The 27444-nt window shown below is 40.3% G+C and overlaps 3 protein-coding genes and 1 long non-coding RNA gene across 4 annotated transcripts; all 4 read right to left on the minus strand.

Moving 5' to 3' along the window:
* Window positions 1-2986: 2986 nt before the first annotated feature.
* On the minus strand, window positions 2987-4359 carry LOC307263038 (ubiquitin carboxyl-terminal hydrolase 37-like; the record flags this gene model as incomplete). Its single annotated transcript, XM_080044059.1, has 6 exons — window positions 2987-3144; window positions 3222-3282; window positions 3455-3572; window positions 3691-3767; window positions 3895-3994; window positions 4142-4359. The coding sequence occupies 6 exons, from the start codon at window positions 4357-4359 to the stop codon at window positions 2987-2989; spliced, it is 732 nt and encodes a 243-aa protein (XP_079900185.1).
* A 1522-nt stretch (window positions 4360-5881) lies between these two features.
* Window positions 5882-13470, minus strand: LOC307263039 (zona pellucida sperm-binding protein 3-like; the record flags this gene model as incomplete). Its single annotated transcript, XM_080044060.1, has 10 exons — window positions 5882-5996; window positions 6913-7047; window positions 7726-7735; window positions 11274-11365; window positions 11755-11840; window positions 11941-12055; window positions 12197-12374; window positions 12725-12828; window positions 12919-13034; window positions 13120-13470. The coding sequence occupies 10 exons, from the start codon at window positions 13468-13470 to the stop codon at window positions 5882-5884; spliced, it is 1302 nt and encodes a 433-aa protein (XP_079900186.1).
* Window positions 13471-16460: 2990 nt separating this feature from the next.
* On the minus strand, window positions 16461-26560 carry LOC307262428 (BUB3-interacting and GLEBS motif-containing protein ZNF207-like; the record flags this gene model as incomplete). Its single annotated transcript, XM_080043308.1, has 11 exons — window positions 16461-16655; window positions 16920-17028; window positions 17220-17447; window positions 18670-18768; window positions 18958-19097; window positions 19200-19270; window positions 19375-19450; window positions 25578-25751; window positions 25845-25983; window positions 26074-26200; window positions 26520-26560. 11 exons carry the CDS (start codon window positions 26558-26560, stop codon window positions 16492-16494), a joined length of 1368 nt encoding a protein of 455 aa, XP_079899434.1. The 3' UTR covers window positions 16461-16491.
* On the minus strand, window positions 21754-24159 carry LOC307262429. The gene is made up of 2 exons (XR_013845243.1): window positions 22644-24159; window positions 21754-22554 (listed from the first exon to the last, which is right to left on the minus strand). It is a non-coding gene; the product is annotated as an uncharacterized lncRNA (long non-coding RNA).
* Window positions 26561-27444: the final 884 nt, after the last annotated feature.

Consider the following 27444-nt stretch of genomic DNA (forward strand, 5'->3'; position numbering starts at 1 on the left):
CGAGCGGCAGTGTGTGTGTGTGTGTGTGTGTGTGTGAGCGAGGAGAGCGAGCGGTAGCGTGTGTCAATAAAGTGAAACAATGAACGAGTCCGGGTCTGTGTGTGTCTGTGTGTGTGTTCGCGCAAGCGAGATATTGCAGACACACTGTCGGTAGAAGTGAAGGGTGTTAACCCCCGAAATAACATCCTTGGAGGGACAGTATAATAGTAGACGCTTATGGACCAGCCATGGACCTATGAAGAGCGTGCCTGGCTTTGCGGCGACGTGATGACGTACATGGGGTCAAAAAAGTCCCATGTACGTCATTTTTCGAATCCGAAGGAAAAAGTTTTTTTCAAATCTTAGTAAAGTTCTAAAATGATTTACAATACAAAACATTTCTTGAATTGCCGATATTTAACATATTGCAATTGTTTTCAGTATTAACACCAGCATATATGTGTTCCTTCACAACATAGTGATTTAATTCAGCTTATATCTCAAAAAACAAGTAAAAGGGTGCAGTTACACTTTAATGATATGATTTATCTAATTTAAATATTAGCCGTTAGAGATTAACTGCCACAAATTGGCTTGCTGTAGTTCTAGTTGTGTTAACAAACTGCGGTAGTCAAGTAAGCTAACTGTCAGTTAGCATTAACGGTAACGGTTATGTGAATTGCTAATTGTAGACAGCTGATGGCAGTAGGCTACAAAGAAGTGGAAGTATTTGCGTATTTAAAGGAGAGGAAGGCAGAGGCAGATAGGAAAATAAGTGCCCCCCCCTCAATTAAAATGTGTCCCAAACCAAGGTTTAATCACAACACAAATTCAAACATACCCTACTGTACTATTAATGCTGGGTGTAATACAGCATTTGTAATTGATTGCATGTCTTGGCTGTGAATAGGAATAGCAGGATTATTTTCAATGTATACGAGTAATGTGTATTAAATAATGTGCTTAAGATGTATTAAGAGTTTTCTGGTATGAGCAGAAGTTGGCAGTAGTACGTGACGAGCAAGCCGCATACATAAGAGCAATGCATGCTGGTCTAAACTGTTTTAATATTTCCAAGGGGTAATTAATCTGTTACACCAAGTCAAACTGAGTCAAAATTATTTATAGAAACTGTACAAACTGCTGAAACCACCTTTTTTAGCAACAGTAAACAAAGAGAAGTAGCATTGAGGGAGTCATCTCTCCCTCCCGCTTACCACTCTCTGTTGGCAGGAGCAACACTATAAGATTAGGGGCAAATCCACACTTTGAGAATTAGGAGATATGCCGGTGCTTTTTAAAATAAATATACATTTTATTTCTCCATCTGACATTAATGCATTTTTAATGTCACCTTCAAATTTTTCAGAATCACCAGCCAACACATTCCCGCTATACACATTTAATATATTTACAATAACAGTGCATCTTGAAAGCTTGACATTTTTTACGGAGATAACGGTCCTTTCTTCCTTCCATGTTTCTGGAGACACTCACAAAAGTCCATCTGTTTGCTCCTCAGGTCCGACCTCTGAGAAGGAAATAAACACATATGGTGAGTGTTAGGGCCCGTGTCCACCTAACGCCTTTTTCCAGCGTTAAACGCTGGCTGTGCGCTCGGGAGTGTGTCTACTGAGCGTTTTTTACAACCGGTTTTTTCGACCGCTTTTTTCAAGCGTTTTATGAGCTGGGAGAGAGAGTGCTGTGATCGGGGGAGAGAAAATGCTGATCGTCACCTGTCAGTCAGACCTATTAACACTGGTTTAACTGTTTAGGTTTGCTGTTTTCTATTTAAATCGTTACATTTTAATATGAGTAGTCTTATGAAACAGAGAATACTTTCCACCATCCTCTATTTGGATGAGGAGTTATCACGGCTCCTGCAAACACACACGGAGCAAGTTGTAGGCTGATGTGTGCGCATGAAACGATCCGTAGGAGATAAAAAATACAGAGAATCAAGTGTTCGCCTAATCTGCTCCCACAAACAGGCTCTCCTCCCTCTGTTCTGGTCATTTTAAGTCACTATTTTCGTACAGTTTCGGGTAAACAGAGACGGAAAAAGCAGTTTCTCTTCCGTCTTCTTTGTTGCCAAGGCGACGAGTCCCGACGATCTACTATCTGATTGGCCCTTTGAAAAAAGCGGCGGTGACGTCCCCACCGCCTTTCTGAAAAGTTAAACTTTTTTCAACTTGCAAATCTCGAAGCGGCCGCACAAAAAGACAAAAAGCGCTCGAAAAAAACCGCTGGGCGCTGCGCCTTTTCTCAGAGCGGCCGCCTTTTCCCGAGGCGGCCGCTTCTCATTGGGAATCAATTGAAAAAAGGCGCTTGCGGTGGGAAAAAGGCGTTAGGTGGACACGGGCCCTTAGTCTTTCAAAGAGCAGCAACAGGCAATTCATTCAAATCGGACCAAAAAAATTGGTCTTTTGGACATTTTTAGTTTGTGTTTTTTTGTTGTAAAGATTTGTTTTCTTTCTAGCAGCAGCTGGAGTTGTTGGAGGGCTTGCAGGTCATTGTTGTTGCTTCCTTCTACTGCTTCCTGTGCTGCAGGTAGGTCTCCTGAACTTTTTTACTGCTGGAAAGCCAAACACACGTTAGCACATTTTAATGCTAAGTACCAATTTACTAAATGAAAATACGTGTGTGTGTGTGTGTGTGTGTGTGTGTGTGTGTGTGTGTGTGTGTGTGTGTGTGTGTGTGTGTGTGTGTGTGTGTGTGTGTGTGTGTGTGTGTGTGTGTGTGTGTGTGTGTGTGTGTGTGTGTGTGTGTGTGTGTGTGTGTGTGTGTGTGTGTGTGTGTGTGTGTGTGTGTGTGTGTGTGTGTGTGTGTGTGTGTGTGTGTGTGTGTGTGTGTGTGTGTGTGTGTGTGTGTGTGTGTGTGTGTGTGTGTGTGTGTGTGTGTGTGTGTGTGTGTGTGTGTGTGTGTGTGTGTGTGTGTGTGTGTGTGTGTGTGTGTGTCTCTTCAATAAGAACCAAGTGTTTGCATAAAGATGTAGCTTGTATCTTGCCTACTTCTCGTAGAACAGCAGGTATGCAGTTCTCTGCCGGCGCTGACAGACAGACGTGCCGGTTGTCTCGCTGACCTCCTTGTCGTTGTATTTGAGCCAGCGGTCGGTCACGTTGCTGGGTTTGCGCTCTCGGTGAGCTCCGTCACAGATGTAATGTCCTGGAGAGGAGAGGACCCGTTTGTTAAAAGGAGAACTTGAGGCTCCACTCGTTTTCAACACGCAACCCAACACTTACCAGAGTGAGCTGATGAGCCCAGATGGTTGACGATGCTCACCAGTGAGTAGCGAGTCCTTGTCTAGAAAAAAAAACACATTTACCAACAGTAAGCTGTGAGCAGAAGCTTTTCCTATATACATTTGGATATTCTGTTTTTCTTTACATTTCTGTTGAAAATATAGTATATACCCAGAAAAAAAAGCTGTTTTATGATAAAATGTTTCCTTGTCTTTACTGAACACCATCTTTACCTCAGTGTCGTATTCATGATTGACATGCAGCTCCCGTGATAACAAGACCGGGCTGTCCACCTTCTCCAGGGTGAAGGACGGGCTGAATCTGAATCTCTTCAGCTGGATGATCAGCACGCTGTGGACAAACGAGAGGAAGAGTGGGAGACAAGGGTCAGATCACGAGCTGACAGAGGACCACAGAAGGAAGGAAAGTCAGCCATGACTGCACTGTAGTGGTGGATGATATTACTCACTTGGGCAGGTTCAGGAATGAACACTGCTGGATCGACTCCACAGCACCACACTCACACCGATACTCCAGCTGGCTCTCCTGCAACAACAAGCATCTTTTAGGTAAAATCTATTTAAAATCATCTTGATAAACACGTCTATTCAAATTCACAACATTTGGTGGAGTGTGAGGATGATGTCACGCTCAACTCTGACGTGCCACTTACTCTCGGGTACTGCTGCAGACACTGGCTCACTGAGCCTCCAGGCACCAGGTCCAGGGACAGGTTGCCATATTCCTCCCCTGTCGGGGTTATAGTGCCACATCTGCAGAATAAAAGGTCAGTTTGAATGAAAACATGGATTTCACACATCTTGATTGTGAAATCTGCACATGGAAATAATCCTGCACTCAGTTGTCATGTTGGATCCAGCCCCCTCAGTATAAAACGCTGTGTGTCTGTGTATTCGTACCCCTTGCAGGTCCTGATGCTCAACATCTGGAAGGTGATGTGATCGTTAACGGGGCAGGTGTAAACAGTTCCCACTTTGACTGCTGCTGTCTGCAGATGAACTGACAGAGACCTGAGCTGATCCAGGACCGCACTGAGGAACTCATGGGCGTCCTGCACGGAAGCACACAACAAAGAAAGTTGATACAAATTTAAGCTTCGTTCAGAGAAGATCAGCATGGTACTACACTGTATCATGACTGAAAAGAGAAATTATTTTCTGACGGTCGTCTTTAAAGTTTGAGTTCAATTCAGCAACGGTCTTCTAAAGGCAGCCAGGACGTCTTCTTTCTTCCTGTCCTTGTTGGAGAAGCGGCAGACTGCAACCTCCACAAACCCTCTGGAAGGAACAAAGAAAGAGAGAGACTGTTTGAGTTATTTCACTGCAAAGTGAGTGGAGAAAGCAAAGAGTGTTGTGTGTGAGTGTACGGAGATGCTGCACCTGATGAGCTGAGATCTGGGGTGAGACCTCCACACCCCCTGCTGGTTGGTAATGAGTCAGCGTCAGGAGGCCTTGCAGAGTGGAATTCATGCAACACGTCTGCGCCAGGTTGGGGAACCTTGAACACAACAAGACAGAGGACCAAAGTCAGCTGGTTTTCTACACCATGCACACATTTCAAGAGGGGAGGTTTATTAAAGTATAACTTTATAAATGGACGTATAAAAACATCACACAAACATTTAGTGTGTGTATGAGTGTGCAGTGCTTACCCAAGGCGAACCAGCTTCTTCCTGGAGAGGGTTTTTGTACTGGTGAAGGTTAACGGACCGCAATTGATGGACTGGGCCTGTTGACTCCCACCCTGACCGGTTGGGGAACCCAGCTGGGGACAAGATGTGTCAGTGGGGAGGATGTCACTGATCACACCAGAGACGGTCTTATTGGAGTAAGAGACACTCTGGACTGCAGAATCCAGCTTCTGTTTCAGTTGGGCGGAAGCACAAGAAAACTGCAGAAATAAGCTGAAGAATCCTAATGTTGCTGTGACAGTTTTTTCAGTTGGAAACAACAGCAACACTCATCTCTGTAGATAGAACATACCTCACGTTCAGACAAAAGCCAACAACGCCACCGAGGTTTCCTCTCCTTCTCTACAGTCTTCACCAGCCTCACACTCTGAGATGGTGTCAAGACTGGAGATAAAGGGAAACATGACAAAATGTTAAAAGAAAAAAAATGTATTTCTCCTTAAGGGGATGAATTCATTGCGCAGTTGTAGGGAGGAACTTATAAAAGGTCACACTTTGTAAAATAACAAAAAACTAGATGTAAACAGTGAATGAATCTCATACCTCCTCTCTGTGATAGAAGACGGCAGCGTTGTCTCTTCTGCCACGACTCCAGCTTCTTCACCCTCGGACTGTGATGGTGTCGGTTCTGGTGATGAAGAGAAACAAACAACAATTTTTTTGTTGAAGTGATACATTTATGGGGCAGTTGTGGATAAGAACTGACAACGAAAAGAAACCTTTATTAACTTTCTAAAATGTATGTCATAGACAGTGAAGGAATCTCGTACCTCCTTTCTGTGTCAGAAGACGGCAGTGTTGTCTCTTCTGCCTCGACTTCATTCTCAGTCTGCATCACCCAAAGACTCTGTGATGCTGTCCACTCTTCTGTTGGCTAGAACAACTAGCAGACATGTAATGAAGAGTGGACGAACCTCGTACCTCCTCTCTGGGGCAGGAGATGGAAGCTTTAGGTCTTGAGTCTCAGTCTGCAGTTCAGTTGCAGCTGAGACTGGAGTGTCATTGGTGGTGAAGCCTCCTGGACTCCAGCTTCACCAGACTCACACTCTAAGATGATGTCAACACTGGAGATAAAGAGAAACACAGATGTTATAATCTTGAATGGTCCAGTCACAGTGAAGAACCTCAAAAATGTACTCAAGTGCCGTAGTGTCAAAACTACAAATACACTTAAGCATAAATGCAGTGAATCACCGTTTATACAAATTAGTCATGTATGCTTCTTTGTAGAATAATAAATTGTAGGGGTTCTTATTTTCACCAAAAATAGCTGCACTAGTGATTATCCTACTATATAAAAAAAACTTTCAAAGTAGATTTTTTTCTTCTGTGAAGCAGTGAGATGGTCTGATTTTTGTTTTGAGAAATAGTAAAATGTTAATTTAGGGACAGTCTAACGGCCCCCACACACATCCTACCTCTACTGCGCGTCTACCTCGCGTCTGCGTCTGACTTTTTGTCACAGACTGTGAAATCAACGTAGAGCGAGCACACATCCAACCTCAGACGCACTGCTGAGGCGCGTCGGAGGCACGTCTGCAGCGACGCTCCCCTTCACCTCAGGAGGCTCGCCTATTTTTTTTCTGAGAGCAGCGCGTCTCTCTCGCGTCTCTGTGCTTTAACTGATAGAGAAATACTCTGCTGACAGTCATACCAGCAGCATTCACTCTAGTTACACGTTTACCCGGTGTGTTTATTTCAAAATAAAACATCCCTCAGTCGTATACGCGAATAATCCCTTTATTTCACGATTTAATTGTGCAATCAAAATCCGAGGGATTTAAAACCTAATTTTCAATTAGTTCTGGCATTTCATTTTTGGATAAATGACACATATAGAGATCCAATATAGTGAAGAAATAAAAAAGATCATGATGAGCGCAACAGTTTTCATCACCCAAAGACTCTGTGATGCTGTCCACTCTTCTGTTGGCTAGAACAACTAGCAGACATGTAATGAAGAGTGGACGAACCTCGTACCTCCTCTCTGGGGCAGGAGATGGAAGCTTTAGGTCTTGAGTCTCAGTCTGCAGTTCAGTTGCAGCTGAGACTGGAGTGTCATTGGTGGGTGAAGCCTCCTGGACTCCAGCTTCACACTCTGAGATGATGTCAACACTGGAGATTAAGTGAAACACAGATGTTATTCTCCTATATGGCTGCCAGGTCTACTACCACAGAAATCTGTTGTTTGGTTTTCTGTCAGATATAAAGACATATCCAAGTTAAATACATTTGAGACGGACTCCAATAGCTGCCCCAGTTTAGTCAGTGGTTTTCATTTGCAACATTCAGCTCTGATAAACATACCGTCTTACGACAGGGCCATCTACACCACAAGGAAACTTTCTTTCCGTTTCCCTTCGAGGCCTCAGTTGGGACTGTGGTGGCAGCTGGGGCCAGAGTATCAGGGACAACAGTGTCTTGTTTTGAGTTCTCCTCAACAGGGACACTGGTAATTAAGAGGAAAATAACGAGTACTCTGCATGTGTTCTGCAGCCAAACTGGCTTAAACTGAAATATTTAAACAAATGAGTATGTATCAGTGTTGTGTAAAATTTGAATAAAAGCATTACATCACCTCTTCTGTGGGTTGGTGCCCTGCTTGTCTCCGGCTTCCACACATCATATGTTTTCTGTTCCAAATGAATAAAAACAGATCTATTCAATACAACAGACAATCAGTTGCTTCGAACAAGAACAGTAAGAAAAACATGAAGATTGTCGACATTCAGAGCCAATCTTCTCAATGCACAAAGTCAAACCAACAGACAGAAAACAAACTCAGGTGTTTACCTTCTGTCATCTGCAAGGGTAGCAAAACATACTTACAGTGATGGATAATGAGCTCCTTAAAAAGTAAATTATGTTAAGTTTGGGAAATAACTTCTGAATCTGGCTGTGATATTGAAGGTCAGTTAGTGAAATGTGAATATCTGCTACAGTGTGATCTTCCCCCAGAGTTTAGAATGTGGCCCAATATGACATCACACGGAGTTACACTGATCAAATTTGAATAAATTAGAATGTAAGCTTTTAAACCTGCAGTGTGTAGAATTTTGGGTTTTATTTCCTAGCAGATTTTGTAGAAAGTAATTATAATATCCATAAGTACATTTAATTTAGTGCATAATAGCTGAACATTTTTTTTTTTTTTTTTTTTCCCTTAGAATGGGTCTCATATGTCCATATTTCTGCATATATTGGACCAAGGCCTAGTGCAGCCATCTTGAAAGTGTCATAGTTGGAATTTCATCAGGTGCATTGTTTAAAATGTAGAATTGTTCTTGACCTTGAAGGCCACTGTAGCTTCTGTTATTATTCAAAAGGGTTGGGGTTACCCAGGGAGTGTTGCATTCTAGAACTTTCTTGATGATGTCATATTACACACTGCACCTTTAAATTTGAGGTTAAAACCTTTTTTTTTAATCCAGACAAAACAATTATATTCAGGGAAATTATTAGTTTCATAGATTTTTTTTTTGACAACTGCAGATTTGGGTTATTCAATCAAATAAAAAAGATACCTAAAAACAATGAGGTGCTTTGCCTACTAGGGCAGTTATAAACATTTGCGAATAATTAATTTTTTACTGGTAAACATACCAACAAATCTGTGTAAGAAAAGGGGTTGCTGCTGCAGGTCACAAAGAAGGATATTGTGTTTAAACTTGTGTCAAAACATGTAGCCTACATTCAGTTGACTTACCTATTTGAATATTTCACTTCCGATTCCAGCCCACTGGATCCTTCTGTCAAAGCAATAGGAATCATTTCACCCACTGACTGATACACAAATCATCTGAAATGACAGTTTAACAAATGTTAGTTAGCATGACACAGTTGCTAATGAAACCTTAAATCTAGAGTCTAGACTAGAGATTGATCCAAAACACAAATTAAGTAAGAGAAAGCTCACACAAAAAACAAAAGATGTCTTTGTTCCAATCATACAATCAAGACAGCCTTTGACACTTGTTACGAAACACAGATGATAAATGGTCCATGCGATACCTAAAGCATGGATGTTTGAAATGTAATTGTATGCTAAAGAACTCAATCCAATCCTAATTTAGCATCTGACAGTTAAATTAAAGAACCTTTTCTTCAACTGAGCAAGCTAGCTAGCACAAATGAAATACGTTTATTTTTGTGTTAACACAAGAATACAACATACCTCCATATTGGACTTTTTCCTCCTTCTCCGTTTTCTCCATTATCACAAAGCTAGGACCTTTTCATTATGAAAAAAATATGATGAGAGCTGTCTCTGTCTCTTGATATCTATCCATCGGCCAGTCAGTCGGCGTACCACATGGCCCTATAATAGTGTGTAATGGTGTAGGTTACCAACCCAACTCATATTTCCCGCCTCCAGGACTTGGGCTGTCTGTGCACGCGCAGTGCTCGTGCAGGCTAGGACACGAGAAAAGGGTGCGTAGCTATTTATTTGTTATTTTGTTAACTAAAAGCAAGAAAATTATAAATGTCTGGACTTTTCTTAAACCTGCAGTGTGTAGAATTTTGGGTTTTATTTCCTAGCAGATTTTGTAGAAAGTAATTATAATATCCATAAGTACGTTTAATTTAGTGCATAATAGCGGAACATTTTTTTTTTTAATTATTTTTTCCCTTAGAAAGGGTCTCATATATGTCCATATTTCTGCATACTTTGGACCAAGGCCTTGTCACCGCCATTTTGGAAGTGTCATAGTTGGAATGTCATCAGGTGCATTGTTTAAAATTTAGAATTGTTCTTGTCCTTGAAGGCCACTGTAGCTTCTGTTATAATTCGAAAGGGGTGGGGTTACCCAGGGAGCGTTGCATTCTTGAACTTTCTTGATGATGTCATATTACACACTGCACCTTTAAATATTATTTCATCCTAGGGAGACCAGCCTCCTCCAGAATGAAACGTTATGTAAAATGTGAATAAAACAGGATGTGATTATTTTCTAATCCTTTCCGATGTGTAGGCCATATTCGATACACAATAGTAGACACAATAGTAGGCTAGATACATTTGATTGTTTTTTGGAAATATATGCCTACAAACATTGTAAATGTTGTGCCTGTAACACGTTCCCAAAAAGTTGGGACAGCGGGGGGCATGTTTACCGCTGTCTTAGGCCCACATCACAATTTCTTTTAACAGTGAGTAGCCTATGGGAACTGTGGAAATTAAGTGTTTACATATTGAAAGCAAAATTATTTCCCATTCTTGCTTGAAATACATCTTCAGATTCTCAACATTCCGAGTTCTCCATTGTGATATTTTGTGCTTCATAATGCACCACATTTGTGTGGGAACCTTTTGTTCAACAGAAGGACAGTGACACTATTCCTTATAATTTGACATTGTAATTTAAGCACAATGAACAAGTGTTTAACTGGAAGCATTCGTTTTAGATTCCTCTAATTTGACATTTTCAACATTGGAAGATCAAACCTCAAACTTGCATAAGAAAAACACTTTAATTATATGCAAAGAAATGTTGCAAAAGTCACTTTTAAAAAGTTAAATAATAAGGCATTACTTGTGCACGTAGAGATGAGAGAGAGTTCAAACTGTTTTTTTGTTTGAAAAAACTATTCTGCAAAAATGGTTGAGTATACAGCAGGGATGGGCTGCAGATACTTTAAATAGTAATTACATTTTTTACTTTATTATAATACAAGATTAATGAAAGCACCAGCATAGTTTCACTTGTGGTCTGACAGTCCTTTGTATTAGTCTCTTTGTGTCAATAGGCTATACTCACAACACCACACACTCCAGTCGGTGGCGTCACGCCTTCTATGCTGTCCACTTTCAGCTCGTCCCACGGCCACACAGCACGCCGCTTATGCTTTAACTGGGAGATAGCTTTTCCCTACTGAATGAGCAATTAAGCAACATTGTGTTGCCGTTCCCTACTATGAACACTCAGGCCTCAGTCAGTCCCACACCGGACACAACACAAGCCTAACGATACTTTTTCCTGGTGTAAACATTCAAAATATAACCAATAAGATTTGTGTGTTTTTATTCCACTCCCAAGTAGTTTAGTTAATAGACCCAATATAATCAAATTATTGAAACAAATTAAACCAAACTTATTCAGTATTTAAATGGACTTTTATCAAAAGAAAGACAGTTATAATGTCAAAATTGAAACACTAACAGATTATTGTCAGGATTTTGATTTGCTTTACTTGTTGGGGTAAATCGTCAAAGGGCCGAGAGTTACAGTGCCACAAGCCAGGATATCTGAAATATTAAATTACATTTAAATAATTTATACAAAAGCAATTGATTTGGACTTTGCACAGAAATACCACAGTTATGAAACTCAACAGCAAACCTTCAGACATCAGGCGTCTCAGATTTGCCTCTTTGGAACAGGTGCCATCACAACATCGGCACACATAATCACTCCCGTCAACATTTTTCCATCTGAAAAATATACAGAATTATTGATCAAAGCTTCACAATTTAGTTGTCTGTTTTAATGTTTTTGCAGATGACACATGTATTCGTGATTTGGTAGGCCGACCAAATATTTGATTTATGGGTCATAATATTACTTAATAATGTAAAAGCTAATATTAATTGAGACTAATTTGAAATAAAAAAAATGCTGAAGTTTATCTAAAACCAACCTCACATCTCAATGATTCTGACTGTACAAAAAGGCAAAATAAAAGACATTATAGACTTTAGGTAACAACTCCTTAAAATCAACAAAATTAAAAATAACTTAATGTACAAGAGTCCACACTTTACAAACCTGTACAGGCTTTGTTTAGTAAAGTCAAGAGCTTCCAGAAGAAAAAATAAATCACCTTGAGTGTTCATAATTGCAGGCCTTGTTGCTGGGGCTGTTCTTCCACATTTCAGTAGTAGCTTTCAGCTGGCATGTGAGGAATATCTGTATAAAAAATTAAAAAAAAAAAAAGTAGCAGACAGCAGAAATATCATTATATAACCTTTCCAAACATATGAAAACATGCAGGTTTTAAGAGTCTCACTGAATTCCTTGAATCCCGGTTGAACAGGAAAGCATCAAGCTGCAGTTGAAGTGACTCTGCCTTCGTCCTGGCATGGAAACGTGACTTTGATCCATCTTGAGCATCAGTGAGGCACCTGACAAATAATTTTTCTAATGCATGACTAAAGCCAGTGGTTCAGCACCAGGGGATTTTTTTTAGTATTTCATTCAGATCTTGATACTCTCAAGAATGAAGTCAAAAGCAGGTTCGTGGTGTCATACTGAGCAACTCTCACCCATGGTTTTCAATGAAGTAGTATCTGGGGACAGATGTTGCATCAGGCGACAGAGTGGCAACACAGCTGTCAATGAAGAGTTGCCTTTGTCCTGAGTTAGGACCTGCATAAGACGCCTCAAGGTGCAGGAGGTCTCCGAGGTAGAAGACACTGGAGACCGTCTCCCTGGTCCAGTCATCTACGCAAAGACACAAGTATCACTAAATGCACACTTAAGGTAGAGTCAGTGGTTCTGGAGAAAGCTTGTTGTGAAAATCTCTTTGTTAAAAAGAATCAAGTGTTAAAACATATCCTAGTCTCAGTAAACTAGCATGTTGCTAGCTAAGGCAGCCCCCTTTTGTTTAAAATACTTTTTTTTCCCATGCCGGTTTACAAAGCCTAGGCTGTGTATTAACATCAGATTTTTGTTCAACACACACAGTATGCACAGGTTTTATGAGGATATTTTCACTAATTTTGACGAGTGTTCTCCAGAATCGTTGACCACACCTTTAAAAGAAAACAAACCTTTTTAGATTGCACACGTACCGGTCATGAGCTTGAGTGAGAAAGCAGACTGCTCTGCTGGAGACTTTGCAGTATTAAAGAGGACCAGGGGCGGATGCTGAACATTACTGCTCACAACACTCGTCCTGTCCCAGGAAATAAACAAGTCACCCATTATGCTGCAGAATAACATAACAAATTAGGCATCACTGTACAGCAGAGTGGCACAATTTCACCTTTTATAGTGACAGGAAACAGGAACCACAGCATGGGCTGTCCTCATGATGCCATGGTGATACGCAACTGGCGAAATGATCAGATTGTTGGAGTAGGTCACAAAGTCCTTGGACATCTACACATGAATATAAAACCACATTAGAATCTGGGACGAGCAGGTGAATGAATTATAGGGACATGATAAAACATCAACCACTCACAGTTAGTTTGGAGCCACAGTCCTGCAGTCCAACTTCAAAGACATATTCAGTGTCACCAGCAGCATCAGGATCAGCTTGGCACTGGCTGCTCTGCCAGTGCTCGACATCTCCCAAAAAGAGCTCTGCAGGAGAAACAAGGTGTCCATTTTTAAACAGGTCAGCCATCACCATGATGATCATGGAGGCCTCTGTGCACCGCACTCGGACAGTGGATCCGCCATCGAGTTTTGACACCGCAGACTTGTATTCCCTTCCCTCAGCATCTATCATGGGTCCCTCTTTCAAATTCCTAATGGCTCCTGCAAGTGACACGACCAGTAGCAGCAGAAGAGAGGCTGAGCGGACTGCCATCACCATTAAGTTTTTCCTCACAACAAGAGGCTTTGTGGAAATATGAAAACACAGTCCCTGATCAAGCCAATGATAAAGGAATCATAAATGATATGCTTCAAGATTATACTCCCAGTGTCTCAGAAACCTCCTTGTTAAGACCAATCAAATCACATGGAGTGGACAGCTGGACACAATTACTCATTAAGTGATGTCAACGCTGCACTCAAGCTGATACACATTCATATGATTGGCCCACACCTAACATAATATGGCTCACTGAGGCTCCTTCTCATGTGTCAATATTTGAATTGGAACAAACGCCATCGTATAGGCTAGTTAATGGATCAAAACTGTAAATGTTTGCCACGATAAAAGTCTTAATTGAGTTTTTTTTTTAATGACAGCTAGAAAATATATAATCATATAATTTTCAGGGCTACAGGTGTAGACACTCTCCATGGTAATACTTCCGGTTAAAACGCTCAAAATAAGTAGTTATGCGCTTTGACCACCCAGGTAGTATACTCATGCTCACAATACTAGACACTCAGTAATAATCGACTTGAAGGTCACTTAGCATCTGACAAGTGAACACTCTTCCAGTCCATTTGTCAAGGTGGACACAATACTATAAAATATATTAATTTAAAATAAAAAAAATTGATAAGACTTTCAAAATATATACAAAATAGCCCACATACAAGTACACAGAAAACTCATTAAATCAGATAAGACTGTAAATAAATGCATCAATAAGCACAATCAAATTATAAGAGCTAAACTAAAGGTGGGTTATAGCTTACAAATATGCATATGTTCTGAGAAGGGAGTGAAATGTACCTTTAAATAGTAAGTGCCATGTTTCTTTGGCCAACCATTTAATAGAGACCAAATAAAAATGAAATGAAAGATAATGTGATCCACTGGGGTAATGCAGTTTATCTGCACCATCTCTGTATAAATTGTTGCTTCTATTTCGCAACACTACATTCTAATTATCAAGGATAAGCTGTGTGTGTCCAAATAAATAAAACAATTAATACATGTTGAGAAACGTAATCAGAGTTTATTGAACTGGTTTATACAAGAAGAAAAACCCATCAAAATTCAGACTTTCACAAATAAATCCCGCTTTGATGAACCAATCATAACACAAACACTCATGAATAAGCTTGAATTGTTGACTTAACTTTAAAGCAAACATTAAAGCAAAAAAAAAAACTCCAAACTGCCAAATTCCCAAGCTGGTCCAGAACTCTGCGTAGATATCCAACTCCTTCAAGTGGAGACTGCACACAAGGGAGATAACTTGACAACAATCATGTTCTAAGACAAGTTATGAAATCACTACAGACAGAAGACAATCTTTTCATAAAACTGGATTCTTAAGCATTCTTAACGATCTTTGTGTGATATCCAATACGCATAACAACCTTGCCCATACTTACCAGTGAAGACTACCTGTATGGCTGTATTGCTTGTGTAAAGCATTAAATCGTTAGTTTATTTGGGAAAGAAATGTGTTGCACACTCGAGTATGTATTAGTTATTACTCCAGTTCATTTTGAATGATTGGCTGCCATTCTGTAAAATCCTTAAGAATTATTATGGGTGTTAAATTGACAAACACAGGTTGAAGGGAAATTAAGATTACAGCAGTGGTACTTACAGCTTTAACGAACCGGTTTCTGGCAGAGATTCTCCTTCATGTAAGTAGTTTAATTCAAATGTGAGGGAAAGTAAGGAAAGCTGATGAAACAAACAGGATTAAGTGATACTTATAAGTATATAGTATATACAAAGTGATTTGTTCTTCACAATCCTCCCAACAAACACTTAAACGTATGTATAGCTGTAATGACAGACTTTTAATGGCGTCTGTATCTAAGACTTTTGACCAAGCCATCAGTATTCTAAGAATAGAATTCACATGCCTGAAGGTAAATGGTGCCTAAAACACAAAACAAAAACACAAAACAAGGGCCTTCACCAAACTTGCTGCAAGTTTGGGGACATTTAGATCCAACAGCATGTATGCTGTGAGGGCCCTTGCTAATTAATGAGAAGACAGAAAATTGTGAGACTTGCCTCGGGCTGAAACAGGGCTACACACAGGGCCTCAGCCAGTCCCCCATGGCATCACTACAGGGAGAAGAGAAATCTGGGTTTTAGCACTATAAAACCATCAACGAGACAGATGTTATTAAACCCAAATACATTCGAAGGATACTCTGCCAGTGCAATGTTTCAAATTGAAAAAAGTCAAAATGCTGATCACAGCCAAAATTTAAAAAATTACCAACATTTCAAAATGTTAAAACAAGAAGCACAGATGCACATTTCATATAATCAACAAACGCACAATCTGCATTTTGTTTAGAATTGAAGTACAAACCAGCTGTTACGTGTCTTTCCCCAAAGAAGAGTCTTACATTTCTGCCACATTTTATTACAATACAGTTTTACAACAATACACATACCATTTAATTTAGTACTTGAAGTATTCAAGGTTGAGGGAGTATTTCCTCATTTAAACAGTCAACATAAAACAGAGTTAATGCATAAACATATATTTGAAGCCCTCACCAAACAAAGTTGGGGACACAAAGTCCAACAGCACTATGTGCTGTGAAGGCCTCAATGTTAAGCTTAGAACAGAAATGTAATTACATAAAACTTGCCTTGATAAAGGATGGGTACTGCCCATGTAACTCCAGCGCCTTCACAACACTACGAACCATATATACTACACTTCTATACACCTGAATGAAACATACGAAGAAAAAAAGCCACAGAACAGAGTTTGAAACAACAGTTCAAAGTCTTGGTTAGGTATACTGTAAATATTTCCCATGCGCTCTGTGATGTTTTAAAAGATCTTGTGTTTGCTGTTTATTCACTGTCTCTTCCCGTTAGCTCAGTAGTAGAATAAACAGTGCGTTGTGGTAATAGAATACCAATACTGGTTTGTCTACTAGCAGCTGAGGACATTAGAAAAGGGTGGAGTGTCCAAACCTATTGAAGAGAGGACAGCAGGCTTTAGTAGCGGCCTCCAGGAGACATGACGGGTAGTCTCATACCCGTGGGGAGCCCTGGAGGGGTTCTCTGGTATCCTGGAGGAACCACCGGAGGGGCATGTCCGTTTGGAGGCATCCCTCCTGCCATGTAGCCTGGCAACCCCTGTGGTGGACCACCATACTGGCCTGTGGGAACACAGGTATGTTGGCTTTTTATCCAAAAAAGTCAGAGGTGAAAACCAAATAGCTTTTACTGTATAACAGGAACAGGATTCCATAGACATGATAGAGGCTTTTTGAGACCATACTGATGCTGCATTCATATCACATGTGATTAGAATATGTGATGGATGAGATCAAAAAGGTACCCATGTTATTGACATCAACACGGTTGTATGATTACAGAGTTGTCCGTGTAAGGCATTCAAATTGATCTAAAACGGTGTATACCAGGTATGGGATGCCTCATGCCGGGCTGCTGAGAAGCCCCAGCAGCAGTGGCCTGGACATGGTGGGATATACTGCGCTGGTACCTCTGCAACCGAGCACGCAACTCTTCCTATGGGACAAACAAGGCACAAATGGAAATAGGATTTGACACTGAAATACTGTATTCTCCTCCTCACTCAAAGAAACAAAGATGAAAATTAGTCAATCATTATTTCATGATTAATTGTCTTTCTCAAAATGCTACTTACTGTAAAAAAAAGAGAAACTATAAAGAGAGACGGATGCAGCTGAACTACTCACCAGTGAGATATCCTCCTCAGGGTGGATCAACTTACTAGTTGCATTGGAGGTGGTGATGATGGCGGGCTTCATGGTCACAGTGGAGGGAGGTTTGGAGACCATGCTACTGCCAGCGTTAGGGCTAGGAACAGCTACGGTGGCCTGAGTGTAGGCTGCAAATGTGGGCTTTGAGGGGTCGGAGGAGGTAGAGGGGGGAGGGTGGGGGGACCCTGACATTATCTGCTGGCTCTGAGTGGGTAGAGAGAAAAGCGCATCAGAAAAAGACTCTTCTGAAACACTTAAATTCCTAGGACAAAGAGGAGGAAGGGGGAGGGGTTGCACTTTCAGGATAATCCCATTATTAAAGTTAAATAAAGTGACATTATTATTATTGTCTGTACACAGGTCTGTTGAATACTTGCCTCATATTTAAACAGGATCACATACTTTATCACTTTACCTTAAACCAGAGCCCCACCATAGTTTTGCTGTGTTTAGAGAGATTTTAGTGAATAAATCTAACTAAAACTAAAATTAGGTGTGCCATGTCATGCTGAGCAAAGTTGTATTTCCAATGCATAATTAAATGTTAATACCACGTCTATTCAGAGGATCTTAGTTATCTCTACGATAACGGCACTGTTGTTACACCCAAGGGAGTGAAACTGTACAAAGTATGACAAAAGTAACAATCTATTTGGTCATGCCTGCAAAAAAAATCCAAAATAGCATGCTGTGCTACAGTAATGTTGCACAGCTACAGAAGAAGCACACTTCACAAATCTGCATGACTCTTGATTTTTTATTTTAAGAGTGCTTGAGCAAAATGCTCAGCATTGTTCTAGAAATGCAGATTTGTAGACAAAATAAAAGCAACCAAAAGGTGTGTTAATAAATGGTTGGATTCCATCATCTCTTGTTAAAACAGCTCTGGATTAAAAAATTAAATAAGGGAACTTTCACACCTGCCATGTGTGGTTTCACCTTTGCTGCAGATCATTTGTGCAGGTGAGAACACAGCAATCGCCCTTGGTTGCGCACCAAAGGCTCACCAAAGAAGAGGACCAAGACCTTGTTGGAGAGGTGGTCTAGGTGCACTTCCAAACAAAGTGAGCATACTGAGTCCGACCCAACTGTAGAAAGCACTGTGTAAAGAACGCCAGTAGCCAGCTGCACTATGCATTATGGGATAAGAAAGGCGTTCTTTCTGAAGTTTGCCTACATGGAAATTATGACCAATTGTAGAGCAGTTCAGGAACTACGTTATTGCTACTGCCCTTGACAAATCTGACCAACGACGAAACAATGCGACATTCTCGCATCTGCTGCAAACCAAGTAAGTCAACTAGAAGCAGGTTTATCAGGTGTGAAACTGCCCTTAATCTGCCCAAGTACAGCACAGACAAACTGCATGCCAATAGGAAAGCTGAAGGTTGACAGAATGGAGCAGGCCTGGCAGACAGCTGCGTACTTGTGACGTGATAGAAAAAAGAGCTTTAGGGGAAGCAGACTGAGAGTCTGCACTTGATGAGCCTGCAGCTGTATCTGCACTTGCAACTCGACTGCCCATCTGTAGCAGGAAAAAATTAATTAATTAATCAATTAAAAAATGTATGGGTTAAAAGGAATCATTGGGTACAATGTGAGCACCATAAGGTACTCCAATATGCTTTATTCAACAAGAGAAGGTAATTCATGTTCTTCCCCATTAGAGTGCCGCTTAGCTGAAAAATTGCTTAGGGGTGTCATAAAAGTTTACCTGTCCAGCAATGGGGAAGAGAGGCTTTGTGACATCATGCTGGACTGAGGGGGCAACAGCCGGTCTGGAGAGCATGTTTGCAGCAGGGGGGACCTGAGTCATGTGTGCTATGCCTGGACGGTGGGCCACAGGTGGTATGCCTAACACCAAGAGAAAAAAATAATTATATAAAAGGAAAAACTTTGTTGTTTGTTTAAAAAATAAATATTTTTAAATGAATGATTATGTGCTTTATGGTGTACCAGGAGGCACTCCTGGCATCATTTGAGCCATCCCCGGACCTGGGGGCATCATCCCACCCATTGGTATCATCCTAAATACATGAAGAAGAATATAAATGTTTAAAATACAAGTTATATTCAGAATGAGACTAAAACACACTAATAATCTTAAGAGTTTTTTTTGTTTTTTTTTTACCGTGGAGGTATTTCTGGCAATACAGGCGGCATTCCTGGCATCATTGGCAACACACCTGGCATCATAGGGGGAATTCCTATCGGACACAAATAGATTACTTTTTACAAATCTAAAAGTTTGTATAAATCATATTAAAGTGTAACTGCACCCTTTTACTTGTTTTTTGAGATATAAGCTGAATTAAATCACTATGTTGTTAAGGAACACATATATGCTGGTGTTAATATTGAAAAAAATTGCAATATGTTAAATATCGGCAATTCAAGAAATGTTTTGTATTGTAAATCATTTTAGAACTTTACTAAGATTTGAAAAAAACTTTTTCCTTCGGATTCGAAAAATGACGTACATGGGACTTTTTTGACCCCATGTACGTCATCACGTCGCCGCAAAGCCAGGCACGTTCTTCACAGGTCCATGGCTGGTCCATAAGCGTCTACTGTTATACTGTCCCTCCAAGGATGTTATTTCGGGGGTTAACACCCTTCACTTCTACCGACAGTGTGTCTGCAATATCTCGCTTGCGCTCACACACACACAGACCCGGACTCGTTCATTGTTTCACTTTATTGACACACGCTACCGCTCGCTCTCCTCTATGAAGGTATATGTGGTGCATAAGTCTTTAGCACATGTAACTGCAGATTTCGAATGCGTAAACTGAAGTCACAAATGTGTAACAGTAGATTTGAAGTCGTAAATATTTGTTTTGCATGTGTACTCCAAAGTCACAAATGTGTAACAGTAAATTTGAAGTCGTAAATATTTTTTCTACCATTGTGGACACAAAATAGGGGCTACGAGTTCACAAATCGTTGTTACGGGTGCACAAATCCTATCCTGTGCATCGCAACTTCAAAGAGTCATGCGCTTGACACTTTTGCTACAAACATTGCAGCACAGTTGGTGCAAAACACATTTGCACACCCGTGTTTCATAATGTGAGAACATGCCCCCAATTTGTGCATTCGTAAACCCAAATGTGAACTAACGCATCAGAAGTTGCACATCTGTGAAAAATGTCCTCTCAAATAAAATGATATCGAGCACAGCATTTTAATGAGCGAGCACAAATCGATGATACAACTGCTCAAATCTGTTCCTACAAGTCTCAGCTGAGGGTTTTCTCTGCTCGAATCTGCTCCTGCAAGTCTCGGCTGTGGGTTTTTTTGCAGGTAGATTTGCACCACGCCCAGGTGGTAAATGTGGTGCAAAAGTGTTTCGTATGCGTAGAACAGATTTGTATCCGTAGAAGGTGGGCGGGACAACATTGTCGTATCATCCAATGAAAGCGCCGGTTGGGACACGTGACGTCAGCATGTGAACAGACTGAGGGAAAGCCTGTTTCCGTCGTCTCCCTCATATGTCCATGGCTGGTCCATGGTCGTCTCTTTTCACCAGAAAATGTAGGAAATGTAATAATAAGGGAATTGAATAAGAGGGAACTACAGCGGAGCCTTATGCCAGTAGTGAAAGTCATAAACAAGTTTACTTTAGCAGATATAAGGGCCAGCGTCGACGTCAGTTAATGTCTGCTGTGTGATTGGCACTGGTGTAACTGTTTAAACCTGCTGTTTTTCTCTTTAAAACCTTTACATTTTAATAACAGTAGTCTTATTAAATAGAGAATGAATTTCCATATATATATTTTTTTAACCTTTATTTATACAGGTATATCCCATTGAGTCCGAAGACTCTTTTGCAAGGGAGACCTGTTCCCATTTACACGTTACCATTCACACACATTCATACACCGATAGCAGGCTAACTATCGACAATAGTTTATTGTCCCGCAGCCGCTGTCAAGGCTCCTGGCTGTTAAAACTATCTATGGTTAAAACACACCACACGCAGGGGGTGAGGAGGACGTTGCAGGCATTGAGGACCAAAGTAAATAAAGTAGGCCTACATATCTTGCTGCAGAGTATTCAGTATCTAAATCCAGAAATATGCTTATAAATCATACACATTGGGCCGGTTTCACAGACATGGATTAAGCCTAGTTCTGGACTAAATTGTACTTTCAATGGACAATCTCCATTCAAAACTCCATTTAGTCCAGGGCTAGGCTTAATCCATGTCTGTGAAACCGGCCCTTAGTCTTCTAAATGTAGTAAGCTTAATTAATTTAAACTTGTGAATAGTGAAGTGAATAAGTAACCTACTCTACAAGGCAATAGAAAAGTATAGAGGACACATTAAAACTGAATTGGAATAATTGTTCCTCTATCTCACATTTTCCATGTGAAATTATCACTACTTGTATCACAAACTGATAATTAGATGATCAGGTTTAACTGTGTGCTTATCCCCAGACAGTTCTGCTATACACCTTACCTCATGTGACGTGTCCAGAAGAACAGGGTACAAAGCTTCATATAACCTCATTTCAGTGATTACTTTAATTAATCACAATCACAAAGTGTCACACCATAACATTTTATGCAGTTTAGAACATGTTAATTCAGATCACGTGCTGCATTAATAAGTAGGTCTGCATGCTGCTAAAGCAAGACTAATAAATGCCCTATATCAATTATATTTATGATTTGCAGTTGTCACATCAAAGCACAATCAGTACAAATGTATAGTAAAAGCTTACCCCACAAACAAATCACAAGATTTGGACTTTTTAAAATATTTGTGGATTTACTAAACATATACATACGGTCAAAATGAAAAATACAAATCAACCAGTTTAAAACTAGAATGCACTCACAATTGCATACCTCCAAGTAAAGTTATGTATGGCGTTATTTTATTAAGAGAAAATGAACAAAATACCCAAAATGCTCTGGCATGTGCCGGAACAAGACTTTATAAAACAAAACATAAAACTAGTAACTTAGTCCTTGGTCTGTAGCCCAACTGTTTACCATATTTAATCAAAATCTCCCCTACCTTTTTAATATGTCAAACAAATAAACATGACTGAGTATGTCACCTCATTTACTGCAATCAATATGATTATGAATTGAGTATGATCTGACTTTGTCTAGATTTATAATAATCACAATCTAAAAATTGAAAACAAATTGTGTGTAGAGTGTAGAGTCAGACTGATGTGCTGTGACTGCCAGGTGAGTTCCACGCTGCTCCGTCTTCGGAGATCTTCTCAAGGCAGCAGGAGCAGTGAAGTCTTCAGTTATCTGGAGTGTCCTTCCCTCAGCAATGCATACACTGGGGACGGAAACAATTGTTAGATCCCATTAGTGATGTTATAGTAAACACATGACGGATAATAGTTAGGACTGACTGTAGCTGCTCACTGTACAATGGCTTCTCCCTGACAGGATGGAAATCCCAGACACTTGTGCAGGCCTTGTGCAGGACAGCCTAGATGAGTCTGTGGAAAAGCAGATTGTGCCATTCAGATGTTAAGATAATGTTAAGATTTATAAAATAAATAAAATACATGTAGGTTCGAGTTGATGAAGAACACAAAGCTAAAAACTAATCAATATAGTTTATTATAACAGCCCTGCAATTCATTCTCTTCGTGGGGGGTATCTTGTCATTAGTGACTTTTAAAATTAGTTGTAAATGTTTTTTTTCTGGCTGGAAAAACAGATATAAGATATGATTTAAACACGACGGAGCTGCACAATTAAAAAAAAAATCCTTTGCATAATGGGACGCTTGTCTACCTGTTTTTATTCAGAAACAGCAACATGATGTTGAGACGGGCTGAGCAGAATAGTATACTGCTCGCATGTGTTTATTTGGATCTTCATAGCCACTATTAAGACAGAAAACGCTCTATATGAGGTCGACACATGCTAACATTACATCCTGATGTAAAACTAGTAGGCTATGTATGAAGGTGCCGATGTCCCAGAAAAGCAGACACGCTGATTATTATTATAGCAACGAGACTCCAGTATTCAGCTGACTCATATTTCCCTGGCTAGCGCCGGGATTATTTTTAACTGATTAACGGAAGGATTCATTGGTCAGCCTTCTTATTTTACGTTAACAGTTAATTATTAACATCCTTAGAAGTGACCAAATGCCTTAAAAAACGGTACATCCTTTAAAAGAATATGCTAACGAACATTAGCTGTTATACCCATTATGACTTGTTAGCTAGTGGTTAGCTATGCTGCCTGCAATACATTATAACCACACGTTGCTTCTCATCATTGAACGTATTATACCGACCAACTTTGAAGTTTAAAAACATAAGAAAACCAGACTTACAGTTCATAGTTTCCGTGGTATGAATCTCTGATGGCTCCGTGTCCTGTAGGCTCTAGCTAAACCCTAGGTCTGTGTTCGTGACCGTCAGTCCAGACACTGCTGTGGCTCCGGACAGAGATTGTGAAGCAGCTCAACTGTTTATTAAACCACCGCAGGTCCTGGTGTTTAATGGGTATCCCCTCCTCAACTTCACCGTGTCACATAATAAGCCTCCTGTCCTGTCTAAAATGATCGGGAAACCACCTCAAAGCTAGCTAACGCGGCTTATTTACTGTTACAGACACCTTGGACTACTTTTCCTCAAAGGCTGGAGTAGAGTACATATAATATAATTCTCCATTACTTAAAAAATGCTATGTAAAACTACAGAAAAAGAGTTCAATTCACTACTACCTACTACTTCGCATTAGTTTGATAGTTGTTGTTGCTCATTTAGTCATTTCCTACAATTTCTGGTGAAAAGGGACGAAGGAAAAAGGCTTTTCCTCCGTTTGTTCAGATGCTGACGTCACGTGTCCCAACCGGCGCTTTCATTGGATGATACGACAATGTTGTCCCGCCCACCTTCTACGGATACAAATCTGTTCTACGCATACGAAACACTTTTGCACCACATTTACCACCTGGGCGTGGTGCAAATCTACCTGCAAAAAAACCCACAGCCGAGACTTGCAGGAGCAGATTCGAGCAGAGAAAACCCTCAGCTGAGACTTGTAGGAACAGATTTGAGCAGTTGTATCATCGATTTGTGCTCGCTCATTAAAATGCTGTGCTCGATATCATTTTATTTGAGAGGACATTTTTCACAGATGTGCAACTTCTGATGCGTTAGTTCACATTTGGGTTTACGAATGCACAAATTGGGGGCATGTTCTCACATTATGAAACACGGGTGTGCAAATGTGTTTTGCACCAACTGTGCTGCAATGTTTGTAGCAAAAGTGTCAAGCGCATGACTCTTTGAAGTTGCGATGCACAGGATAGGATTTGTGCACCCGTAACAACGATTTGTGAACTCGTAGCCCCTATTTTGTGTCCACAATGGTAGAAAAAATATTTACGACTTCAAATTTACTGTTACACATTTGTGACTTTGGAGTACACATGCAAAACAAATATTTACGACTTCAAATCTACTGTTACACATTTGTGACTTCAGTTTACGCATTCGAAATCTGCAGTTACATGTGCTAAAGACTTATGCACCACATATACCTTCATACTCCTCGCTCACACACACACACACACACACACACACACACACACACACACACACACACACACACACTGCCGCTCGTTCACTTGCGCTACTCGGTCTCCTAACACTACGATAGAAACACCCGCCAACAATTTAGAATAAGAAAGTCCTCCACCTCAGACGACCTATCTGTGTGGCATATATGAGCTCACTGTGTAGCGATAGTGCCGTTAGACTTTGTGTCACTCGATATTTCCATGAAGTCATGTCATTCAGATCTTCCTGAGTGACAGCTACTAGCAGCTAGCCCCCTCCTTCACAGACACCGCGCGCCCCCTCCCTCCCGAAAGTCGGCCGGCTGATGTCGGAATGTTTAAAAACAATGGTTCTCAAACGGAATTCAGAATCCATGGTCTGAAAGCATTTTTCAAAATCGTGCAGTAGCTCAAACAGGGGGTGCAGTTACCCTTTAAGTATTATGCTTCTATTGGCATCAATATTCCTTTTTTTATGACAACAGTACCGGAATTTAAAAATGGCTGTTTAAATAGCATATTCTTATTATTTTGGCAACATAATGAACTTCACATCATGAGAATCATCACAGTATCAAAAAGGCCTTTAAACTTGTTTACCCTTTGAGGATACATGTTGCAAACATCTATTGTCTGAATCATGGCCATGAAAGTAAATAGAGTAGCTGTATGGTCACCTTTTATAAACAGCATGATACCAATAGGGTTATTTCATATTAGTTCTAGAAAATAGGCTTATTGCAGTTCAAGTGAAAACACTGTTCCCACACCTGAGTAGCTGCCCGGCGGTGTCCCAGGAGCACCAGAGCCAGGAGGCATGCTAGGCTGGGTCATGGGGGGGACGAAGCCTGGCTGGGGCTGGCCTGCAGGGGGCTGCTGGAAGGAAGGGCCTGGCTCGTCATCCTCAACAGAGTGATCCTGATTCTGCTTTTTCTTTTGCATGTCTGAACATAGGGAATACAGGGCATAATAGATCTCTAGAGAATGCCATTTCATATCGATAGGCGGTACATTTGAGGTAATTCAGATGGGGATACCCTGGTTCTTTTTTTCCAGCACTTTTCTTCGCTCTTCCATGTCTTTTTCCAGAATACCCTCCATGCCATATATGTCCAACTCAATATCTGTCCTTCCGGGTATGGCATTAGGAACCCCATCGATTGTCTCTTTGTGCACCTAGTGCCACAGGAGTGATAATGTGAGGTTACTTTAGCATATGAGCAAGTGAGTGTTTTGCATCAATACAATGCTCCTTAACTTTCTCACCTGCATACAGTGGATTGCGAGCCCAGGGCCAGTGTACAGCTTTTTATGACAGATGTGGCACTTGAAATGTTTGGCTTTCTGATGCTGAATGAGAATCTTTTCATCATCAAAGTCTCTGTTACAGTACCTGAGATTACTCGTTTAGGAAATTATTCCCACTGACAAATTGCAATTTTTAAAGCTTTGTTTACACCTCGCTCACAAGAACAACACATCGCCTGTGGGCCTATTAAATACAAAAATTGGTAATTTCATCACATCTGGACTGGTGATTCAGTTTAGGTTTAATCGACAGCAGGTTCAAACTCTCTCGTTCTGGCTACATATTGATAGGCATGCGTTAGCCTACTGTTAATGACAGTGAACGTTAAAGTAAACAGAGGGTGCCTTATGGAGAATTAGGCTATAACGTTTTAACACTAATGTAAGACGTGGAAAAAGGATACCAGCACCAAGGCTTCATTTGCTTCTTTTTCTTTCTCCCCATGGTTTCTGTCTCGTCACTTCGCCGACTGCAAATCCAGTAAAAGTAAAAGCAGCGACCACACCAACCCCTGAGGGAACGGGAGATGACGTCGATTCTCCGGTTCTCCTGCGCCTCACAAAGCGCTCTCTGCTGGTCCCAAAAAAAAATAAAAATAAAATAAAATAAAAACATTTACTATAATCCCATACTGTTTTTAGCTTTTCATACTAGGCCAACTAAATTCAACTTCAAATTTACCCACGCTACTTTTTTTCTTTTCTTTTTTACCGTGTATTTTCTAACATTAAACTGTAGAGGTGTAACAAGGCTATATAATTTAAACTTCTACAACAAACACAATATTTATACAACTTATTCTAAAGACAAAAGGAAAACCGTATTAAAAAAATTATTAAAACTAGAATAGAGCCTGTAACTCCGTGATGGAAGGATATGAACTTCATTGTTTTTTTGTTTTTAAAAAACTTGATTTCAGTCTTTTAGCAGGACTGGGCATATATAGTAAGGCAAGGCAGGCAAGGCAAGTTTATTTATATAGCACAATTCAGACACAAGGCCACTCAAAGTGCTTTACAGGGGCAAGATTAGAATACATAAAACACATTATAAAACATTTAAAAGCGAATAAAAGAAGCAAATAACAAAAAATGAAAACTCGATTTAAAAACATTTAAAAGCAAATAAAAGAAGCAAATAAAATGAAAATTGCAGGTTAAAATGGAAACAAAAAAGTCTTCAGACTCAATTTAAAAGAACTGAGAGTTGCAGCAGACCTCAAGTTCTCTGGGAGTTTGTTCCAGATTGTTGGTGCATAATAACTAAAAGCTGCTTCTCCTTGTTTAGTCCTAACTCTAGGGACTGTAAGTAGACCTGTCCCAGACGAC

This window comes from Ammodytes marinus (genome assembly GCF_949987685.1).
Source record: "Ammodytes marinus genome assembly, chromosome: 16".
NCBI lineage: Eukaryota > Metazoa > Chordata > Actinopteri > Uranoscopiformes > Ammodytidae > Ammodytes > Ammodytes marinus.